The sequence below is a fragment of the Python bivittatus genome, unplaced genomic scaffold (genome assembly GCF_059951505.1).
Source record: "Python bivittatus isolate LINGU-HERP-01145 unplaced genomic scaffold, Pbiv_v1 ctg000100_np1212, whole genome shotgun sequence".
Lineage (NCBI taxonomy): Eukaryota > Metazoa > Chordata > Lepidosauria > Squamata > Pythonidae > Python > Python bivittatus.
The window spans coordinates 5,583,230-5,604,112 of record NW_028277038.1 but is presented as its reverse complement, the minus strand read 5'-3'; the positions used below and the strand labels follow the sequence as shown (position 1 = coordinate 5,604,112).

Here is a 20,883-nt window from a genome sequence, read left to right as displayed (position 1 = left end):
GCAGCCAGCCAGCCGGCCGGCCAGCCAGCGCGAGCGGGCACGGGCTGAGCCGCCCTGCCGCCGGCCGCTTCGCCGAGCAGGCAGCGCCCCAAGGCAGGCGCAACCGGAGGAGCGAGGATGGGCCGGATCCGCGCTCGGCCCCGCCGACCCGCCTGCTTGCCTCTGCTGACAGCGGCCGCCCTGTGCTGGTGCTGGGGGGCGGAAGGCCAGGTAACCCGGGGCAGAGGTTTCGCAAGGGGGGCGCGTTCCCTTTGGACTCTCGCTCGCGCTTCCCTTCCTCCTCCTCCTCCTCCTCCTCTAGAGTCGCTTTCCTCTCCTTTGCAGAGCAATCAGATAGAGGGGACCCCCCCAAAAACAACCCTCCCCCTAAACCCTCCATGGAAAGAGCCGCTCCCGACGACCGCGAGAGCCGGGCATCTCTCCAAAGCGCCGGGCTCGGTGCGTAATTACGCTTCGCCTTTCCGAGAGTTTGGGCAACCGGGAGGGAGAGGGGCTTGTCCAGACACGTCGGGGTGCCTTCCCCCCCCTTTCTTCCTCCGTTTCCTCGGGCTCGGTGGAAAGTTGGGCGGGGGGGGAGGCAGAGGCAGAGCCGGAGGAGCGGGGCCCCCTTGGATTTGCAAACAGGGTCCATGTGGGTTTAATTGAAAAGAAAAATTTAAAAAATGGGTGGGTGGGGAGAGTCTTTCGCCGTTGTTTATGATCCTCTGCGGTGGGAGGGAAGGAGGCGGACAGGACTCTCTTTGATTTCATTTTCCACGGATGCCTTCCAAAACGAACCCACGCAGATCTGGGGAGGGGGCGAGGGGTGCGGGGGGGAGCATGCTTTCCGGCTTGAACGGTGGTGGGAACGCTTCTCCGTACCACCAGCCCCCTTTAGAATGAAGTTGCAAGCCACTGGCTAGCCATTCTCTCAAACTTTTCACAGCGGCTGTGGGTGGACACCCGATGAAAACCGGTGGGGTTGAGGGGGGAGGGAGGGGGAGAGGCAGAGGTGATCAGAAGCAATTAATCCAGCCCCCTGGAATGGCCAAGGGGTTGAGCTGCCCAGTTTGGGTTCTTGAAACTCAGCGTTAGTAGTTATTTCTGCCTCCAATCCTAGTGGGAGCTCTGGACTCATTTTCAAAACCTGCCCCATCTCTTCACTCCTCCACAAGTGACAGCTGTCATCCGTGGCCTTCTCCATCTCTTTGGGCCAGCCAGAAAAGAGCAGGCAAGAAGAGCCCTTCTTGGGTCTTTCAAAGTTGGTAAGAGGACAATGCCAGGAGGCCCAAGGCGGCTTCCACCGTGAAAAGCAGAAAAAGATCAGGTGGTGACCTTCAGCTGGCCGTTTCAGAGCAGGATTTGTACCATGCTCTCCGTTAGGCTAACGTGGGATGGTGGAGTTTGTGGCTTTGTGTGTGGTGCGAACCCAGCTGAGATGTTCTGGCTGTTGGAGGTAGAGCTTGCTCACCTTCATATAGTACAGAATCAGAAAGATGAAATCTTGTTCTTCCTGGCATGATCAGGAAGATAACAGGCAGAACTTCTCAGCAACATAGGAACACGCTTCTGTCGGATCCACTGATCTACCAAAACCTGTGTGTTTGCAATGGATTCATACCTGGCACTGAGTCACTATTTGTTTTAATCATGCTTTTTTTAAAACTAGCTGTAATGATCTACTCCCCATCACATTAGACCATAAGCCATGATTGGGAATCACAGATTGCATAGAACTAGAACTAGGCAAGCCCCTTTGTGGCTTTGTCATCTGATAGGAGAACCCAGCCAGTACACTGACCCAAAGGAAGAAAGTTCTGGATTCGAATCTCCATTAAACCATGAAAGTTAGAATTGACTTGGCTACACAATCTAATCTAACCTTTTCTAACTTGAGTTGATGTTCTTCTGATGTGATAATTCCTAACTAATATCTTGGGAATGATGAGATCTGTAAACCCATGTACCTGGGGGGAAAAGTAGGATCACATATAGCATATTGAGCTCCTTGGAAATAATAATAATAATAATAATAATAATAATAATAATAATAATACACCCCAGATTTAACAATTGTTGATAAGAAAGGCAAAAAAAAAGTCTGGATAGTGGACATTGCAATGCCTGGAGACAGCAGAAGGGAAGAGAAAGAACTGGAGAAAATCACAAAATACGAAGACCTGCAAATAGAAGTAGAACGACTGTGGCAAAAGAAAGCAAAGATAGTCCCAACAGTTATAGGCGCCTTGGGTGCAGCCCCAAAACATCTGGAGCACCTCTTGAAGACCCTCTGCATGGACAAAATCACCATCAGTCCATTGCGAAAGGCAGCTTTATTTGGAACAGCTTCCATTCTGTGATGATACCTTTAACGCCATCAAACAACAGTCCTTGGAAAGAACTCAATAGGTGGACAAAAAGGCCAAATCCAGTCTAAACATCTGGCTGACTGTGCGACCAACAACAATAGTAATAAGCCATCTGCAGATACTTGCTCTCAAAGCAAAGAGCAAAGTCTGAGATGGATTTTCCCCCTCCCCCCTCCCCCCAGTCTTGCTCCTAAGCTCAGCAAAGTATTAAAAAAACCCTTCAACTCCGAAACTATGTCCCTCAATTAGCAAAGAATGCAGTTTGATTAATAAAGTCTATGACATTTCAGCTATTAAAATCTGCAGAGCAACTGGCAACCAGACTGCAGTCACAGCTTGCTGTATTAAGTCTCTTGCCAGATCAACCAAGCAGATAATAGAAGCCAAATCCATGTAGTAAATAATGCAGCCAAAGTGGGAAAAATGGACCCTTCGGCTTGTTACAGATGTAGGGTTGTTTGTAGCCCCTAAAGATCACCACCATTAGAAAAGCGGGGGGAACAGGAAGGTTGGGTCAACCATGGCCAGCATTGACTACTGTATAGAAAATGTGCCCTTTCGTTATCTGCTTCAGCGTAAGACATTGGCATCCAAGATCTACTCAGTAGAATGACCTCCAATTTCTCAAACACAGTCAGGGTGCCCTAACATATTTTCATCTCCATAAAGACTCTCAGTTTTTCCCAATTTGGGGAACTTCCAGATATGTAGGCTTCAACTCCCAGAACTCTCTCAGCAAAGACCCATGTCAGAAAAAGCCAAAGTCCAACTTGAAAAAGGCCAGCATTCTCTTTAGGGGCACAGTGTCAGCCAAACCCAGATCTACTTTTCCTGCAGGTATTTTAAACCTCAAAGGTTGAGATTTGCTATTTGAGAGCTGGGGAATGCAGATGTTGGACAGAGTCCAAATGAAAGGCCAGATGAATGTTCTTCTCTTCCCAGCTGACCTATTCTATTCCCTGTCACATCATGAGATGCCACATGAGATGTAGAAATGCGCAGAAGCTGATGCTTTAAAGTGAGGGTGCATACGTTTTCATGGATACGTGAGGCTTTCATTTGACCAATTTTTCATCCCTATGGATACAAGCTATGGGTTGATTTGGCCTTGACAGACCATTGAGGAACGCAGCGTTTGAAGTCTTCATCCCTTCCTCTCTAATCTGATTAGTATTTAGGAGAATATGAGGCAGCCCAGGTCTATAGGTTAGCTTGGGAAGTTGAAAAACAATTTGGCAAACCACTTCTGCATCATTGTCAAGAAAACTAGATGGGGACATCCATAGCATTACCAGTAACTGAGTTCAAACTGAGGGAATCTTTATTGTCAAGTTCACTTAATGGAATTTGCCCGAAGGAAGAAATGAAATGCCATTGGAAAAATAGATGTAGAGGAGATCGCCCTGAAGAAGGTTTTCAACAGTCATTTGATAGACATCAACTTAGACTCCAAAGTGAAGAGAGAGTGAGGAAGAAACTCAAGATTGCCCCACTTTGACTCTCTTTGGTATGAGAGGGAAGAAGAGAAAAAACGATGTCAGGCTTTCAAGTTTCTGTTATTATACCTTTGAACAATAAAGTAGAGTTCCATTAGTTCTTGTGGTGTCCATTTCCTGACCTGGCTTACCGTTGAAGGTTTGACAAAGGCAGTCTTGCTGATTTGTTTTAACAGAAGACCCAGGACAGTGATTACTTAGCATGGTGCTGAAAATGTAATCTTCATTATTTTCAACATCTTCATTCAGTTGGATGGAAAGTACTACTTTTAATTCCTCTCCCCAATTAAGGGATCAGTTGGTGCACGGGTTCCTGTTTTCCATGGCAGTCTTCAGCTGTCTGAAGCCTCCCTGGCTTTCCTCACCTGGATGGAGACAACACTTAAAAGTGGAAAGGATCCTGGAGATGGAGAAATGAAGCTGAAAGGATGAAGTTCCTTCAGTTCCCCTTTTTGGAAACCCAAGATAGGATCAGAGTTTTGATACTTGCTGTAAGAGCAGGTTGGTCCACTTGTAGAGCTGCAAATAAAACTAACGTAAGAAAAGCTCTTTCATCAAAACTAATTATAAACTCTGAACTTTGCAGAACTCTGGTGGTCGATAACTTTCTGAAGAGGGAAGAGGGAGGGGAAAAAATAAGGAAATCATTCAAGGCCTTTGGGGAGGTTGAAACCCAGAGTAAGTAGTCAAAAAGATGGCCTGTGGCCTGTTTCCCTTCCCACATGTGGATTGTTTTCTTATCCATATGGCCTTCTGTAGCATGCTCAACATGTGGGAACATCCTAGGGGTCTACATAAAAGAAGGCCTACTTTGCACTGTTGGAAAACAAAGCCAAATTCCAAAATGTTTTCATCTCTGTTTGGGGAGGGAGGAGGGGAGAAGGGAAGGGAATAGCTTTGAAAAACCAAAAAATCTCACAAAGAGCCTCTCCCAGAATTCTCCCCAAGGACTTGCTTTGAGCATGTCTTTGAATTTTCCCAGCAGATTCCATGACTGTTGTTGCGAATGTGGTCTGCAGGGCTGTGTTTCCTGAAGAAGAAGAGAAGACCACCAACCCACCTTTCCCTTCTCTCTCAATTTGCTTGCTTTAACACAACAGCTAGGCTGCCTGGGATGAATAGAAGATGTACATCTAGGGCCTCAACATCTGGATTTCCCCAAATACTGCACTTTATACTTTTTTGCCCCCTCCTAAGCCAGCAACAATATTGTCTGCAGCCCTTCTTAAAAGAAAGACAAAGGAAAAAAGTAAGGGGGAAAAAACAGGAGGAGGAAATTGAGAAAGGGGGAAAGAACTGGAGCACCCAAGGATGTAGGGGAGGCAAAAGACATTGTGTTCAGGACCCCCTAGGATCCTGATGACTCGACTAGGCATCCAATGGCTTTGCTTCCATCTTAGAATCTTGTACACTCATTACAATGTCAGTTCTTGGGTTCTCGTTAAATGTGGCTGTACTAGATTAATTGACAGCCAGTTTGGTGGAGTGATTAAAGGCACTGGACTAGGAACCAGGAGACTGTGAGTTCTGGTCCTTCCTTGGGCACAAAAGCCAGCTGGGTGGCCTTGGGCCAGTCCCTCTCTCTCAGTCCCAGGAAGAAGAAGAAAACAAGGGCCAGCCCCTTCTGAAAGTGCTGCCAAGAAACTGGCAAGAATCTGTTCATATAGGTGCCAGAAGTCAAGACTGACTCAAAAACATCCCTACAATCCTAGATTAATTCGTAAAAGTAAAGTATGCATACCTACAGTGGTGTTTGCAGGGAGAGATGACAAGCATGCAGTTGAGGTCCTCCTGCCCTTTACACACGTTTTGGTTTCTCACCCCCATCAAGACTGTTTTGTCCCGCATCGCCAGGGACGCTCCTGCACACATACAACAGAACCAACAGAAAAATATAACATCGGTATTTCTCAGAAGGCTGATGCTTATTTGATGAAAGAGCCAACATCCATGCTCCTGAAGCAGGATTTTTTTTTTTAAAGATAATATATGTATATCCCATAATGCTTCCATCAAGGTGATATATGTTGAAATTCCCACATGTTCTCTGATCCAGGCATGGAAGTCAGTTTAACTTCTGCAAAGTTGAACTCTGGAAGTCCGTCCAACTTCTGCAAGATGGCCATACATTGAACCTTGTGTGGTGCTCAATGGTCATGGAGCTTTCTAGGGCTGGGTAGGAACAGAAAACCAGGTCATGAAAAAATCACCTGGAAATGTCATGTCTTTCTATCCTTCTCCATTTTCAAAAGTCCATCAGTCACTCAACCAACCTCCCCCCAACTGGAGCATTTCAATTTGGGACTATGTTTTCAGAACACATGCTGAAGTGTGGGAAAATGATTTGGACTGCTTGTTTCAAAACCCCAAACCAACCCACAAGACTGTAGACCACTAGCAAAAATGGGGAGAAACACAGCTGCCCAAGGACCACCTTTTCTTCATGCACAGAGGGGGCTGCGTAGGTATTCAGGATGACTGAGACTCCAGAAATGCAATTGCTTCACCGCATTCCTTAGTCGCAGACCAACCTAGGAAGTAACATGGATAGATTTTGTTTATTGTGTGACTTGGCTCAAAGTAGGGAATAAACCCAAACCATCTTCGACAAGACAAGCCTTCCAAACAATTCTATGGCTAGGAAGTGAGCCTCGGAAATGCTGCAGAAACAATGCTCACTAGAAGGGAAAGTGCTTGAAAAATGAAAGTTGGCTTAACTTTTGCTTGTTCCTTAATGTTGACTTTCTCTTGTCTACTGACATGCGCCATTAGGGAACCTGAAGGACCAGGTTGGAGACTGATCATCCTGGAGAAGGTCTATCTCTGTCGTTGCAAAGAGCGGATACCAACTGGATGGCACATAAGCCATCAAGTTGTTTGCAGCCATAGGTTATCACCCTAAGCCTTCAATATTGTAGTTAGTAAGCTTTTCTGGAGCCCCATAATATGTGGAATTTTCAAGAGATGTTGGCACTTTTGAAAAATTGTAGCTGGTTTAATTGAATTTGGGGAGGATATGAATGCTTTTGGGAAGGGCTAGGAGGATACACTGGTACCTTAGCTGTCAACACATTGATAGATTGCATAATTAGGCTGCGAAGCCTTCAACCTGCCACATGTTTTCTTCCTTCTTCCCAAAGTTGTGATTTGGGGGGGCAAAAGTTCTGAAGAACAAAAGCCACCCAATTACCTGGGATGTTCCACTAACTAGAAAGAGAAAGACATTTCACAAGGAAATAACAAGCTGTTTTGTATTTGAGATTCTTTTAAAGAAAGCCACACCTTTTCTGAATGAGTAAGCCATGCCTTCACTGACTCACAGACAGTATTCTATTTCCATGCTATTACCTACAGACCTTTCTGGCATCTGATGTTGTAACCAGCAAGAGAAAAACATGTCAGCTAAGCTCAAGTAATTTGGTGCTATGGAAAAATAATTTCTGGCTAAGCCAAAAGATCAAAAGCAAATTCTAAATCTTGCTGGGATTTTTCCTAATAAAGGGACAGCTGCATTTACTGTATAAAATCCAGTTAAACAAAGCAGTGGTGTAATGCAACAATAATCCCTTGGGTTTGAATTTTTTTTTAAAATCCCATAGATTTGATGAGGCTTCCACCCTTTCTCAGCATTTCTCTAAAAAAAGTCAAGATGAGGGAAGATAGATCCATCCAGATGTTGCTGAACATCAGCTAGCATGTCTTCAAGCAAGGGATCCTGGGAATGGATCTTCAGCAACATCTGATGTTGGGTACCAGGTCTGGGTTGTAAAGCTCTGCATGACCACAAGATGGCAGCACAGAGATTTTTGGGGGTAACTCTTTGTCTCCACCTGTGGTCATCTGGATTTTTCTCCACGCTACCTGGTACCCATGATACAGATTTCTCATCCTTGCATCTCATTGCATACAATGGTTATCAGTCTTGATATCAAAATTGTTTGGGCCTGCAGGAAAAATTAGGGGGAAAATTGAAATCCTAAAACACCACCTTCCTTACCAACAGTTTTCAAAAAGAAAACTGTTCTAGGGTAATTCCCACCAAATTCCATACGTGGGTTATAAGTTGTCTAGCAGCCACTAATATAAATCTCTATCTCTGTTTCTGTATAATTCTATTCATACAGCAATTTTTCATTTGCTCCCTCAAATGCTGGACAATTTAAGCTAAAGTACATTTTAACCCTAGAGCCAACCAAACTAATTTTAGTTTGGTGTGGTTCAAATATGTATGGCTTGTTTATATTTGGAATATGGAGCACGTGTGTGTGTATGTGTGAGAGAGAGAGTTTGTGTGTTTGTGAGAGAGAATATGTTGGTTTTAGCTGATGTGGTTCTTGTTCTCTGCTACGGTCAGAGTACCATTTGCAACTAAAATGTGTATATGCAAAAGCATCTATAGATATTGTAGTACATGGGATTCTGCTGGTGTGCTCTAAGGTCAGAGGGAGCATTTGCAAATCAAATGTATTTATCTGAGAGATGGAATTTGGCCTCCATGGTCAAATGTTCACATTCTCCGAAACAGGAGTCCTTAATCTTTTTGTAAATTCCATTGTAGGGTATAAAGGAAAGCCTTATATCCATTAGAAACTCCTCTTTGTGGATTGGAACATTGTCGGAGGAAAAAAGAGAGAGAGAGAGAGAGAAGGTCTCTGACGTCCCGTCTTTCCTCGCTCTTCCCGTCTGTCAAAATGCATTCAAAAGTTGGCTGAACCTTACCGAATAAATTACAGACTGCTGAGCTGACCTTTTCAAATAGAGTAGAGCAAACAGGGCTGGGGGCTGGGGCTTGGAGAGTGTTATGGTTTTTGATTCCCTCTCCCTGCCCTCCACCATCTCTTAAATCAACAGAAAGATTCTTCTCGGAATCAGTGAAGCATGTCCCCTACTAGATACCAGGAAAAACCATTCCAGAACGTCAAGAGGCAGCAGGTTAGCATCAAGTGTCACAGGCAAAGTATAAGGGACACAACTCCCTGACATTTTGGTATCACCCCTGAGAGAACTGCCTGACCCTGGAATGGAGAAGGGGGCTTCATCTCCCCCTGTGCTTCTGACAGCCAAATATTCTGGGTCAACCCTTGTTCTAAGCCAAAGAAGATGACTTAGTGCAAAAATAATCAAGAAATGATGCACTGGAGAAAAGCATGGGTGCATGTATGAAGCAGGGAGAAAACTTAAGAAAATAACATCCTTTCTCAAGAGAGTTTAACTTCAGGCCGAGGGGAAAAGAATCTAGAATATTTTCACATCTGGGCTTATAGAAAGACTCTGTAAGATTTCTCTGTTGTCTTGCCAAGATCCATTTTGTGTTTAAACAGACTAAAAATGACTTAATCCCTTTGTAGTTTTCTTTTCTTTTCTTTTTTTTTAAAAAAATCCTCTTTCCTCCACAATTAATGCCAGAGAATGAATGGTGATTAGAGGAAGGCCTTGTTAATTTATAACTTTGTTCTATCCAAGCCTGATGGGGGATGAGAAAGATAACAGGATTTGTATCTTTCAAGTTGACACCGAAATTGCACGGAAGTTTTATACCCTTAGATTTAAGCATCACCATAGAGCTAAAGGTTAATATAGCCCCCTCCATGCTGAATGGAAACACTGAAACATTTCTGAACAAGATACCTTTATATTATAGCTTTAACCTAGCAAATCAGACAGGACAACCATTCTGTTGATGGAGAAGGCAAACTTATGCTGGCCAATTTTCCTCAACTTCCTCGACACAACTCGATGTGTTTGGATTGGCGCCCTCCAGATTCCGAGCCAGTGTGAGTTTCGTTCTCCTCCCAACATATTTCCAGGACAGGAATGACTTTGTTTTGAATCCATGAGCAACAAACAATTCAGAATTGAGCAGTCGGAAAGGAGGAGAACTTGATTGGTTGGTGGAGTGAATGCTATGTTCAAGGAAATAAGAACTTTCCCCATTTTTGTTTTGTTTCAGGTCTATTATTCTTGTGGGGCTCAGTTCAATTCATTGGAAAGAGGCTTAATTTTATCTCCTGGTTTCCCAAACAATTATTCATCAGGGATGCACTGTATTTGGCGATTTCTTATTCCTGCTAAGACATACTTATTGTTGGAAATCTTTGATTTTGATGTGTTTGAAAGCATAAGTGAAAACCCGAATGCCTGGGACGGATATTTTTCTTTTACAAAAAATACAAACAAGGATTCTTCACACACTGAAGAAACCACAGAGTCTTCAAGCACCATCTTTCCTGCCAAGACTTCGGTTCCCCATGATCTTGACCCAAAAGAGCTTGATGATGGCTTTCCAGAAGCTACTTCTCAAAACCATGAGTGGGAGGAATTCCATCCAAGAGGAGAACCCAAAGAAGTAGCTGTTACTCAACCAAGTAAATTCCCAGTCCAGGGAGTAACCAGTGATACCTTGACAAGACAAATGTCTGATGGAAAACAGGAGAATAAGGACTTGGTGGACAAAATATTCTTTGCTCATCATCCTGCTAAGGAGAATGCCGAAGTTCCTCAGAAACATTTAGGAAAGGTGATTTTTGGAGAAGATGTTGGCATTTCAACAATGATATTGCCAGTTAACATCTCTTCCACTCCACCGTTCTCAGCTGATGCTTGTCCCAATGATGTCTTATATGTCTCAGACCTCACTGCCTTTTCTTCTCGCTTCTGTGGGACAAAATCGCCCTTAAACAAAAATATGACCTTTGGATCTTCTCTTAAGATGGTGGAAGTCATTGTGGAGCTGATCACAACCACCAATCGTGGGCGAGGGTTTGCGATGCTCTTCGAATACAAGAACGGTACAGAAACGATCGCTACAAATGATGTCAAGGATGGAGAAGAGAATATGATGATGCTGGTAGTCATAACTGGGATCCTGTTCTTTGCATTGATTCTGTTATCCTCACTCTGTATTGCATGTAGGTAAGTGTGAGATGGCGGACTCTTCTTCATTTTGTGTTGAAGTCTTAGTCTTTGAATTTATTTATTCATTGCATTTCTATCATTTCTAAAACTAAGTCAAAGTTATTTCTTTTCATGCCTTTTAATAAAAAGCAGGCAAGAAACACACACAATTTGAACATCGAACCTTAATTGTAACCTATTGGAGGAGTGTGAATACTAAAATTTAGTAACTTTGATTAGATGGGATGGACATCATACTTAATCAGATTGTTATTGCAGAATAATACATATAATATATTAGTTACTATTCCCAATTTCTTTGTAAAAATACAAAGGGAATATTGCAAATTATATGGAATATAATTTTTAATGTGATTATTTTTATGGAGGGTGGCCCACAGAGGCAAACATGCCTCAGATGAAAAATCCAAATAATCTTAAACTCATTAACATTGAGATCTTCAATTGTAATTAATCTTGATATAATACTTCTTTCTTTTTTTTCATCCTTAATGGTCAAAGTCATCTAAACATTAGAGTATTAATAATTTTCAGTCAATACTGTACAAATATCACTGTATCAAAACAATATAAAGTATTAAGATTTACAACATAATTTAAAAAAAAAGTCATAATTCAGACCTACTTGAACCCGTGTTTCTGAGGTCCAAGTCCCACACTTTAAGCTGCAACGCTAATGGTGCAATGGAGTGATGCTTCTCTAACACAAGGAAAAGGGGCTTGGGAGAATATTATTCATTGCTTAATTAATACATGAATAATTTTTTAAACAATGACTAAATAGTTTACATAAAATGTTGACCACTTCTTAAACATCACAAGTTGGATAATGCAGTGCTTCTGACTAATCAGTTGGTGAGTATGTTTTTGTAAAATGCATTTAATACACATTAATAAACTAATTACTCAGATTAATACATCAAGAAGCATCATTAGCTTTAAATCAGCAGCCAGTTCACACCTTGTATGAAGGTTTAGTTTTGACTTAGTAGATTTGCAAATGTAACTGTGGCTTTTTAAGACCTTGTCTATAGTTTATCATCAAATGTCAATCCAGTCAATTGTGGCTTATTAAAAAAAAATCCAGCAAACAGTGGCCTAACTAACAGAGGTGAAATACAAATTCTTTCATAACTGGCACCTAAACATGGCCCAAATACCTTGGCAAGATATTTTATTTCTGCTATGCCTGCATGCCTTCATCCCATCCATGAACAAGCCAGGCTTAAGTAGTCCTTAACTGTTGGAGTGGTATTTTCTCCCTTATCTTGACATTGTTCAAGAACATCTTAAGGTATATAATATCTGTGATCCTTAGTCCCTCCGGTCTTGAAGGGAAGTCAAGGGTGACTGCAATGATGAGGAACAGAAGCAATTGGTAACGAGGAGACCAAGTCTTGTGTTGGTAGAGTTTTCTACTAATTTATGGATAACTAGAGAGCATTTCAACTCAGCAGTAGGGAAACACTCTTAATGCAGTAGTCACTGCCCATCGCTGAAAGAGAGGATACCATAGAGGACTGTAGGACACATCATGATCCACTAATAAGAATCCACATACATGAATGATCTGCTGCATTGAATTCCCAAGCTGGCATGGAACCCAGGTGGGGAGATAATAGGACAGGTGTGGAAGGTTGGAAACTCCTGCCCCAAATCATTCCACTTTGGAACATTTTATTCCAATCACAGAATCAGAGAATTAGAAGGAACCATTAAAGCCTTGAAGTCCAACCTCCTCCCCGCACCCCATACAGGAATCCAGTTAATGGACTGACTCATTATTGAGTCTCAGAGACCCCAGCATTCAACCCCCATTCCTTGGTGCAATGCCGATCAGAATGCAGCAAACTTAATTGCTCAATTGTTGAGGAAAACCCATGCACAGCAGAATTGTCTGTTTGGGGAGCATGGGCCCCAAATTGTCTGTTTGGGGAGCATTTTCTCCTTCCATGCTGCGATTCTGTGCCCTTCTGAGGCCATAACAAGTAGCAACTGTTGTAGCATTTCCTTCTCTAGATCCTTCTATTCATCATCTCCTTCTCGTTTTCATTGGTGGGCTAAAAGTAGCAGCTTGGCCCCAGTCAGCAGCCCAGCCCAGACAAATTCCCAAATTCCCAAATTCTGGCTGTGTTGATCACCTAACATTGTTTTCATGGTGTGTGTTTGTGTGTGTAAATGAGTGGGGGAGGAGAAAAGACAGTTCATCAGTAAATGCCCAGAGATTCATTCTCCTCAACCACAGCAAAATCTCTGGGGATTCTCCAAGATTTTTGCCACACTGATCTCTTTGTTTACTGGTTGGAGAAGTAATGAAAGCTTCAGTTGTTGGTTGGCCAATACTTCTAATTACTTTTGGCCAGGAAGCTGGCCCTGAATCTGGCTGGCCACCTTCGTGAACATGAACCGTGCCCTGCAGAACCCAAGGTTGGGTTGTTTAGTTTCATTTACCTTTGTGAAGACAAAGAGGTTGCAACAGAATTCCCTCCCCCACCACCAAACTTTGCAAAATGTGGAGTATCTGAACTGTCAAATTACAGGTCCCAACAGTGACCTGTGTCAATAGCCATCTTGGGGCTTCTCTCTCACTTCGTCTGGGAGAACACAGAAGATGAGCTTCTTCCTTAGGTTTCACTTACTAAGAAGGAACAGGGATCCTGTACCTGTGGATAACGGTGTTAGCAGGATTTTTAAAATCATGCTATGTTTAACAAGCCCTAATGGCCTGATGTGCACATTGGGCAAAATTGGAGTGTACAATCTGTGGCCTGATTTTAGCCAGCTCTCATGTTGATTTCAAAATTACTCTGCCCCCAAATTGAGGCAAGTTACCTTGCCTTCTGTCTAGACCAGCTCCTATAAACAAGAACTCCTGATCGTTTCATGTCCATCTACCCTTCTTCCTCTTTCTACTTAGTTACTAGTTCTATCTAACGGCCAAGCCAAAATGAGCACCAAATGATATGATGTCAGAGATGTTTTGGACCATGCTGTTTATACTTTTCCCTGGAAGCAGGTTGTATACATTTCTAAGGATTTGTTCCCTTTCTTTTCTGTGCTAAAGGAAAAAAAAAAACTAAATCTTGGACTTTTGGCTAGACTGGGAGGTCAAAATAGATCGCAGAAGAAGGCAGTGGGCAATCACATCTGTAACGCAAGAACACTGCAAGGGTGCCGTTAGCAAGAGTCCAACTCAGCTCAAGGAAGTCTTTACCTTTCTATATGAAGGACTGTTCATAACTAAATGATTGAGATGGTTCCTGTTCCTTCTTTATTTCCTAGGTGGAAGTTATGTCTCAAAAGGAGTTCTCTGGAAGTCCACAGTGACCAAGAGGTTAGTGTAATTATTTGAGGTCCTTCTATGGACTTGCATTGTGACTTGGTTCCCCTCTTTTGAAGCTGGTTGCTGACCGGTTGCCTGAAGAGGTTGACTGAGAAATGTCTTGCATTGTAGAGTCAGATCCAGAACGCCGGTGTGGATGTCAGTGAGCTCCAGCTGGTGATCCCTGGTCAGGAAAATGAAAACAACAACCATTCAGTTGGAGGAAATGGCCTCGGTAAGCAGGAAGATGTTAGGTGGGCTGTGTTGTCTGATCTTTGTAACTAGAGAGTTCTTGTTCAGGGTCCAACCGCAGGAGACTCCATTTCATCCTAGCTGTTTTACCACACAACCAAACAGTATTAAAAATTCCTTGAGCGTGGATTAAGTAATGAACTGCTAATGTACATCCTTTAATCACATCTAGTTATTTTTGGACCGCTGCCAGGGAATTATGGGAAGCAAAGTCCAATGTATCCAGAGGTCCACGAGATTAGGGAAAGATGATAGAAGACATGAATAGAAACTCAGTGGAAGTCTTCAGTTTAGAGGAGATCCATGACTATAGAGCAGTGTTTCTCAGTCTTGGCAACTTTAAGATGGGTGGACTTCAACTCCCAGAATTCCCCAGCCAGCCATGGGAATTCTGGGAGTTGAAGTTCACACGTCTTGAAGCTGTCAAGGTTGAGAAACACTGCTGTAGAGCATCTGAGAAGAATACAGGATGGGTTAGAAATGATTCTGAAAATGTGCTCGCTGTATCTCTGATGCAAATAAATACATTTTTGCATTTTCTTTAGTCACATCTTGCTCTGGCAGTCTGGAACCCATCACCGATCTAGATGCATCTTCAATGTCAGCTGTGACGGGGAGTGATGAGGTCTTTATTATTTCAGCCAGTCCAGAACCTGGTTGCTTGAGTTTTACCTCTTGTAAAATGCAGGTGAGGAACCTGTTTTGGGTTTCCAGGGAAATGGTCTTTTTTTAAGTCCTTCCGTTCTGTTGTCTTGAAAAGTTGATGATAAAGTCCAAGTCGACTGACTTTCAGCGGTTCACCTTAACCTCCGTAAGACTTTTAATATGGGGTGATTATGAACAGACGTAATTCTGAGGTCTTGCCTTTCTTTAGACCATCCTGTTGGATATATCACCTCTATCCATCAAATGGTTTCCGTTGTCATGCAGAACAGAGGAAAGATCACCTGGTGACCTCCTCCTATTTCTGTTCTGCTGCTCTTATGTCCTATAAGAAGGATAAAAGGGTTAAAGCTGGAATAATTAAGGTCATTCCCTTGCTAATTGCTACACACTAATTAGCACTGGAGGATTGTTTCTAGTGGCTCTGGAAAGTTCTGTGCCGAGAGAGATCACGGTCATGTTTTCCTGTCCAGATTTTGCCTGTTTTTATCTCATTTTCGCCAGCCAAATGTTTTGAATGCTTGTTTACGTTTAATAAACAAACTTCAGGCAACATTTTGTGCATGTCTTCTTGCTCTGATCTGAATATAGGCACTGATTGGGGGGCAGGGGGGGGGGCGCTGGCTGCTGTTACAGCAATTTTCCAACAAAACCAAGCTGTGACTCAAGAAGGAATTTTCGATCCGGCTCTGCAATGTTTGCCGTTGCTTGAAAAAAACGAGAAAACTCTGTGCAGTCTTTCCACGTTCCCCTGTGTTTTCTCTCTCCTAGGACCACACGTTGAAGCGAAGCACCACAAACCCCACTTCGGTTTCAGAATGGCTGATTCCCAAGCAAACGGGGCCCGGCAGTGGGGTGCCTGACTCCTGGGGGGACCACCCCAAGAGCTCTTATCTGAGGCAGCAGACACAGCGCACCTGCACCTTTCAGGATCTCCTGGCCCCGTTTCCCCAGCTGCAGGAGCGATGGTGCAGCTGGGTGACCAACAGTCCTTTCACCAAGCTGGGGAAGAGCGGAGTGAGTATTTGTGCCTGGGGAGAAAAGGAAGCAGATGGGGTGGCTTTGAAGTCTACCTCTCTCTCTCATCTCTCTCTCTCTCTCTCTCTCTTATCTATCATCTATCTCTATCTCTCTATCTATCTATCATCTATCTCTATTATTTATCTATCATTATCTCTATCTATCTATCTATCTATCTATCTATCTATCTATCTATCTATCTATCTATCTCTATTATTTATCTATCATTATCTCTCTCTCTCTCTCTCTCTCTATCATCTATCTCTATTATTTATCTATCATTATCTATCTATCTATCTATCTATCTATCTATCTATCTATCTATCTATCTATCATCTATCTCTATTATTTATCTATCATTATCTATCATCTATATTATTTATCTATCATTATCTATATCTATCTATCTATCTATCTATCTATCTATCTATCTATCTATCATCTATCTATCTCTATTTTTCTCTCTCTCGCTCTTCTATCTCTCCTGCTGGCTGGGGAATTCTGGGAGTTGAAGTCCACACATCTTCAAGCTGCCAAGGTTGAGAAACACTGCTCTATTCTCTCTCTCTCTCTCTCTCTCCTTCCTATCTTTCTCTATCTTTCTGTCTCTATTCTATTCTATATTTCTCTCTCTCTCTCATCTATCTATATCTATCTAAACTGCTTGCAAGAGCCTTCAGGAATGCCTCTTCTCTGTTTTCTCTCATCTGCTTGTCAAAGTTGTTGATGTGGATCTTTTGTTCCTTGCCAGAGTTTTTCTACGCCAACCCCAAACCAGCCCATCGGTATTCAAAAAGTTACCTCCGCTGGAGAAATAGAAGGAGCTTCTGAACTGTCCCATTTGGATGGTTTGGCCAGTACCGCCTCCTATCCATTGACACATTCGGCACAGAAACAGCGGAAGCTGACTGGTGGCTGCAACTTGAGAAGATCCCAGTTTGCAAACCCTTCTTTTGGCTCCTTGACGAGTTCTCCTGGCTGCAGCCACCCAAGGCTTCCTGGGCACTCTAAAGTTGAAGGCACTCTGTCCCTGGTCAAAAATCCCTGTCTGAGAGGAAAGGATGCTCCAGACGGTCCCATCCGGCTGAAAAGCAACATTGTCAACTGTTCCAAATCCAAGGATTCTTCTTTAGACATGGATGGGCCCAAGCCAGTGTTTGTTATTTCTGAAGAAGCGGATGATCAGCAGCCTTTGGTTTTAGCAGAGCATACAAATCAATATGTAGATGTTTTTTCCGAGTCAAATGCTGTTATCTATGAAGGAGGAACGGCCAAGATGGAGAAGCAGATGGTGGACCTGCCGCTTCAAGAAGGCTTGGATGAGTCCACCAGAACCAGGATGGGCATGGATCTGTGGGGGGAGTGCTCCAGTTCCTGCCAAGATGCCTTTAAAGGTGACAGGAATGAAACGTATGTTCCTGGCGCTCACCAAACATCAGAGTCACTGGCCTCTTTCAATTCAATAACTTGTCCGAATATGCTACTTTAATTGGAAGTTCCTGGTTTGTGGAACTAGAAGTGAGGAAGACTAAAAGCTCCTTTGAGATGGAACAGAGCCGTTCTGCACAGACAGCATTGAGAGGCATCCTTAACTCTGCTTAGGGGCATATTCCTGCACTCAGCGGTGCTCCTTTGCTTCCCCACCACTTTTTCTAAGTTGCATGCAATGATTGGGGCCAACGCTGTGGTGCACAGTTTGGTTGTGGTGCATAGAGACCACCCGACGTTTCCCCTCTGGAATAAGCAGCTCAGCTTTTTTGTTTTCTTTTAAAAGTTGTGTTTGAACTGGGAGGGGTTGTCTGTTCTAACGCCTATCAGGTTTATCACGCAAAGGGGCTGTTCTGGTTGCAGTACTTAGCATGAAATCAACCAAATTCTGGCCACGGTTGGGGAAGGCTTCTGAAGTTCTACTGAAGTTTAATTATGGTTGCAAAAATAGGGAAGACAGTGAGCAGGACTGCGGTAGCTAAAAAAAAATACAAGAAACAAATGTGAGGAGGAGACTGGTGGCACCTTTCCAGATTAACAGAGTTTATTAAAAGACATCAACATTAGGAACCCTAACTCTCCTCCTACAGGGTCTACAGTGAGAAGCACCGGATTCAGCTGATGAAGCGGCGGTCCAAAGTCAGGTTGATTAAAAACCCACAACAACAACAGGGTTTGCATTCACATAACACATCATGCTCAGTTTGGGTGAGCTTGGATTAAACTTTTGGTGGGTTGGCGTGTTGCCTACACTCAGGCCCTTTCCTGAAGTTGTGGTATTGCTGAAATGTATTGCACAAAGGAGAACAGTGTGTTAATTCTGAAAGCAGGGTAAGTCTTTTGACGAGGCTGGTTCTTCAGACGTGAAGGCAAATGTGGGCTTTGGAGCAGGTGAGGGCACTCGCGCCACGTCTGCCTGAAGCTCCTTAAAGCAGCTGTGTCTTTTCTGGGATCCCACGATTACAGCAGTGCAAGCCTGGGAGGAGACGCATCTGGTTTAAAGGGTTGTGGGTGGGTACTAAGCGGCCAGTACTTTGAATCAACACCGCCCCACGCTTTTCAACCCATGCCCTGACCGGTTGAAATTTCTCACTCAAGAAATGATTGGCAAGAAGGGATCTTTCGATATTTGTAGGCTAGTTGAAATACCTGGGGGATTGGATGCTTACAGCAAATTGCCCTCGGGAATTAGTATTGGAGCATGGGGTACACGTTCCACTTTTGTGGTGGTTGAGTATTTTGAGCTGGCCAGGAGGCTATGGATAAGATGTCAAGCCAACATGGATGTTATTTTTACAGCCAGGTCCATGCTTTGTTTGGCTGACCCCCTATTAGCAAGGAATGCTTCTCGGTCGCCACTAAAACAGGGCACCGCTGTGGCTTAGTTGTGCAAGACGATGCTCTCTACAACTACGCACCCTTTGTACCTGAACCAAGAGAAAGTTTCCAAATCTGACTGCACCTAATGGCCTGACTGGTATTTTCATGGCCTTATCATGGAATGTTATTTAGACTTTCAGACTCGCCGGACACTCGAATAGAAGGGAATGTGTTCCGAAGTCCTGCATTTGGTTCAGACAGCTGTTTGAGAAAGTCCTTGAAATATCTGCTGGAAAACAGGTGCCAAGTAAGGAATGGGAAAAATCCAGCTCTATCAAATAGAGCATTTTTGTTTTTCGTTTTTCTGCTATGTCTGGGAGCTTTAAGGCTGGCTCCTAACATACTTAACTCAGATTAATTTCTGGTTTCACCTGCTGTTTTAAGCTTCCATCTGCTTTAGCTTAGCATACTGGGCACAGTTATGGAGGGGCTTAAGATTTGTGTGTGTGCGTGCGTGCATGTGTGCACATTTGCACTTTGAAATGAAGTATTTTCTCTCTGAAAAATAGGAGCACTGGATTTAGTCATAGTAGGGGAAAGATGAGCAGAATTTATAGTGCTTTTGAACGGAAACCTGTTTTCCTATCTCACTTTAATCTTCCACGATTGCTGGGAAATCTGTTCTAGCTCAAGCAACTGTTTTAGTTCCAGCAACTTCCACATACACAACTCCCCCGGCTGCTTCCTTTTGTTTTTGCAAAACATCAACATATAAGAAGCTTGTTTAATTTTTCTCTCCCTCCAAAAAGCTGCTTCAAAGAAACCAAGGCGTGTATTTGTATGGATTTTTTCTCTATGAAATTTTCATACCCTTAACTGCATGATCAGTGCAGAAGGTATGTCTGAAAGGTGTACATTTAAAAAAAATAAATACAAAATACCTAAAATATTTGGCTACTCGTATGATCCTTGGTTTGGGTAGAAAGAAAGATGGTACCCGGAGCTCACACTTGTGAAACTGCCACAGATGGCTCCAAAATCTGTGTTCCTTAATTCCAAGCCACATGACGTGGAGGGATTGCGTTACTTGAGTGCAACCTCTCCCAAAAGTTACTTTGCAATGCCACAGTTGCTGTTCCACATCCTGTTATGGACTAGGCATGTTGTCTGAAAGGTTTTTTTTAAAGGGGAGGCCTTTGGGAAAGAAGCCACGTTGTATTTGGAAGACGGGAGGGAGCACGGCCCCAAATCAAATGTAAGGTTGCAACGTGGACAAACGCATCTGAATAGATGCTGTACTCCGAAGACAGATTTCCTTAGCTCGCTTCTCGCAGTTGGCTTCTTCTCTGATCCAGATGCCTTCATCCCTTTTGTATAGAAATTTTTTCTCTCCCCCCCCCCCCAATTTTCTGTCTTGTTGCAAGGCAGAGCAGCTCCTGCGTACTTCCAGCCACAAGCAGGGGATACTGTTCAAATCTAGGATCTCCTCTTCAGTTACTACTGGAAGGGGAAGATTTCATTTGAGGCATCCTTTGGTGACGCTCGGAGCTGAGGATGGTTTGCTGAACACTTCTCTCCCCAGATACTCTCAGGCCAAGCAGAATGGGCAGGGCAGATGTGAAGATACATTTAAAAGCCCACGGCTTTGGAGAACGGTGGGGAATTCAACGGAGAGTGGGAAGCCCTGGTCTGTCCCCCCCAACTCAAAAGAAAAACACTGCTTAGAATTCAGCTGTAGCAGACCAGCCAGCCCAAGACGGGCATCTTGGTTTAAAGCCATGTGGATCATTGCGGCCAAGAATGCAGTTGTGGGCGACGGGGGCCAGAAAGACCTGCCTTTGGGTTCCTCCATGTCTTCATCTTTTTCTTTATGAATTGAGCAAGGCTCGCGGGGTAAATTTTCCGGCTTTTATAAAGAAGCCGAAATTCTGTCCTTGTAAAATAGGCATTTTTACGTGTTGTCGTCTAGGACGCGGAGTCAGGCAGCTAGGCTGAGTTTTCAGACCTTGGCCAGCCCGGAAGGAAGAATCTATCATCTTGTAAGATCAAGTGTCCAATA

The 20,883-nt window shown here is 43.5% G+C and overlaps 1 protein-coding gene across 1 annotated transcript; it reads left to right on the top strand.

The window, feature by feature from the left end:
- LOC103056619 (uncharacterized) lies at positions 1-20,139 on the top strand. The gene is made up of 7 exons (XM_007427751.3): positions 1-210; positions 9,795-10,756; positions 14,042-14,093; positions 14,214-14,316; positions 14,879-15,021; positions 15,768-16,013; positions 16,768-20,139. Exons 1-7 carry the CDS (start codon positions 118-120, stop codon positions 17,503-17,505), a joined length of 2,337 nt encoding a protein of 778 aa, XP_007427813.2. The 5' UTR covers positions 1-117; the 3' UTR covers positions 17,506-20,139.
- The last annotated feature ends 744 nt before the right edge of the window (positions 20,140-20,883 follow it).

What these genes read in the sequence shown, in the direction of transcription:
- LOC103056619 (XM_007427751.3), top strand. Translation starts at nt 118, where the DNA reads ATGGGCCGGATCCGCGCTCGGCCCCGCCGACCCGCCTGCTTGCCTCTG. An exon ending in TCACTCTGTATTGCATGTAG is followed by an intron (nt 10,757 to 14,041) that starts GTAAGTGTGAGA and finishes TTTATTTCCTAG; the next exon opens with GTGGAAGTTATGTCTCAAAA. An exon ending in TTACCTCTTGTAAAATGCAG is followed by an intron (nt 15,022 to 15,767) that starts GTGAGGAACCTG and finishes TCTCTCTCCTAG; the next exon opens with GACCACACGTTGAAGCGAAG.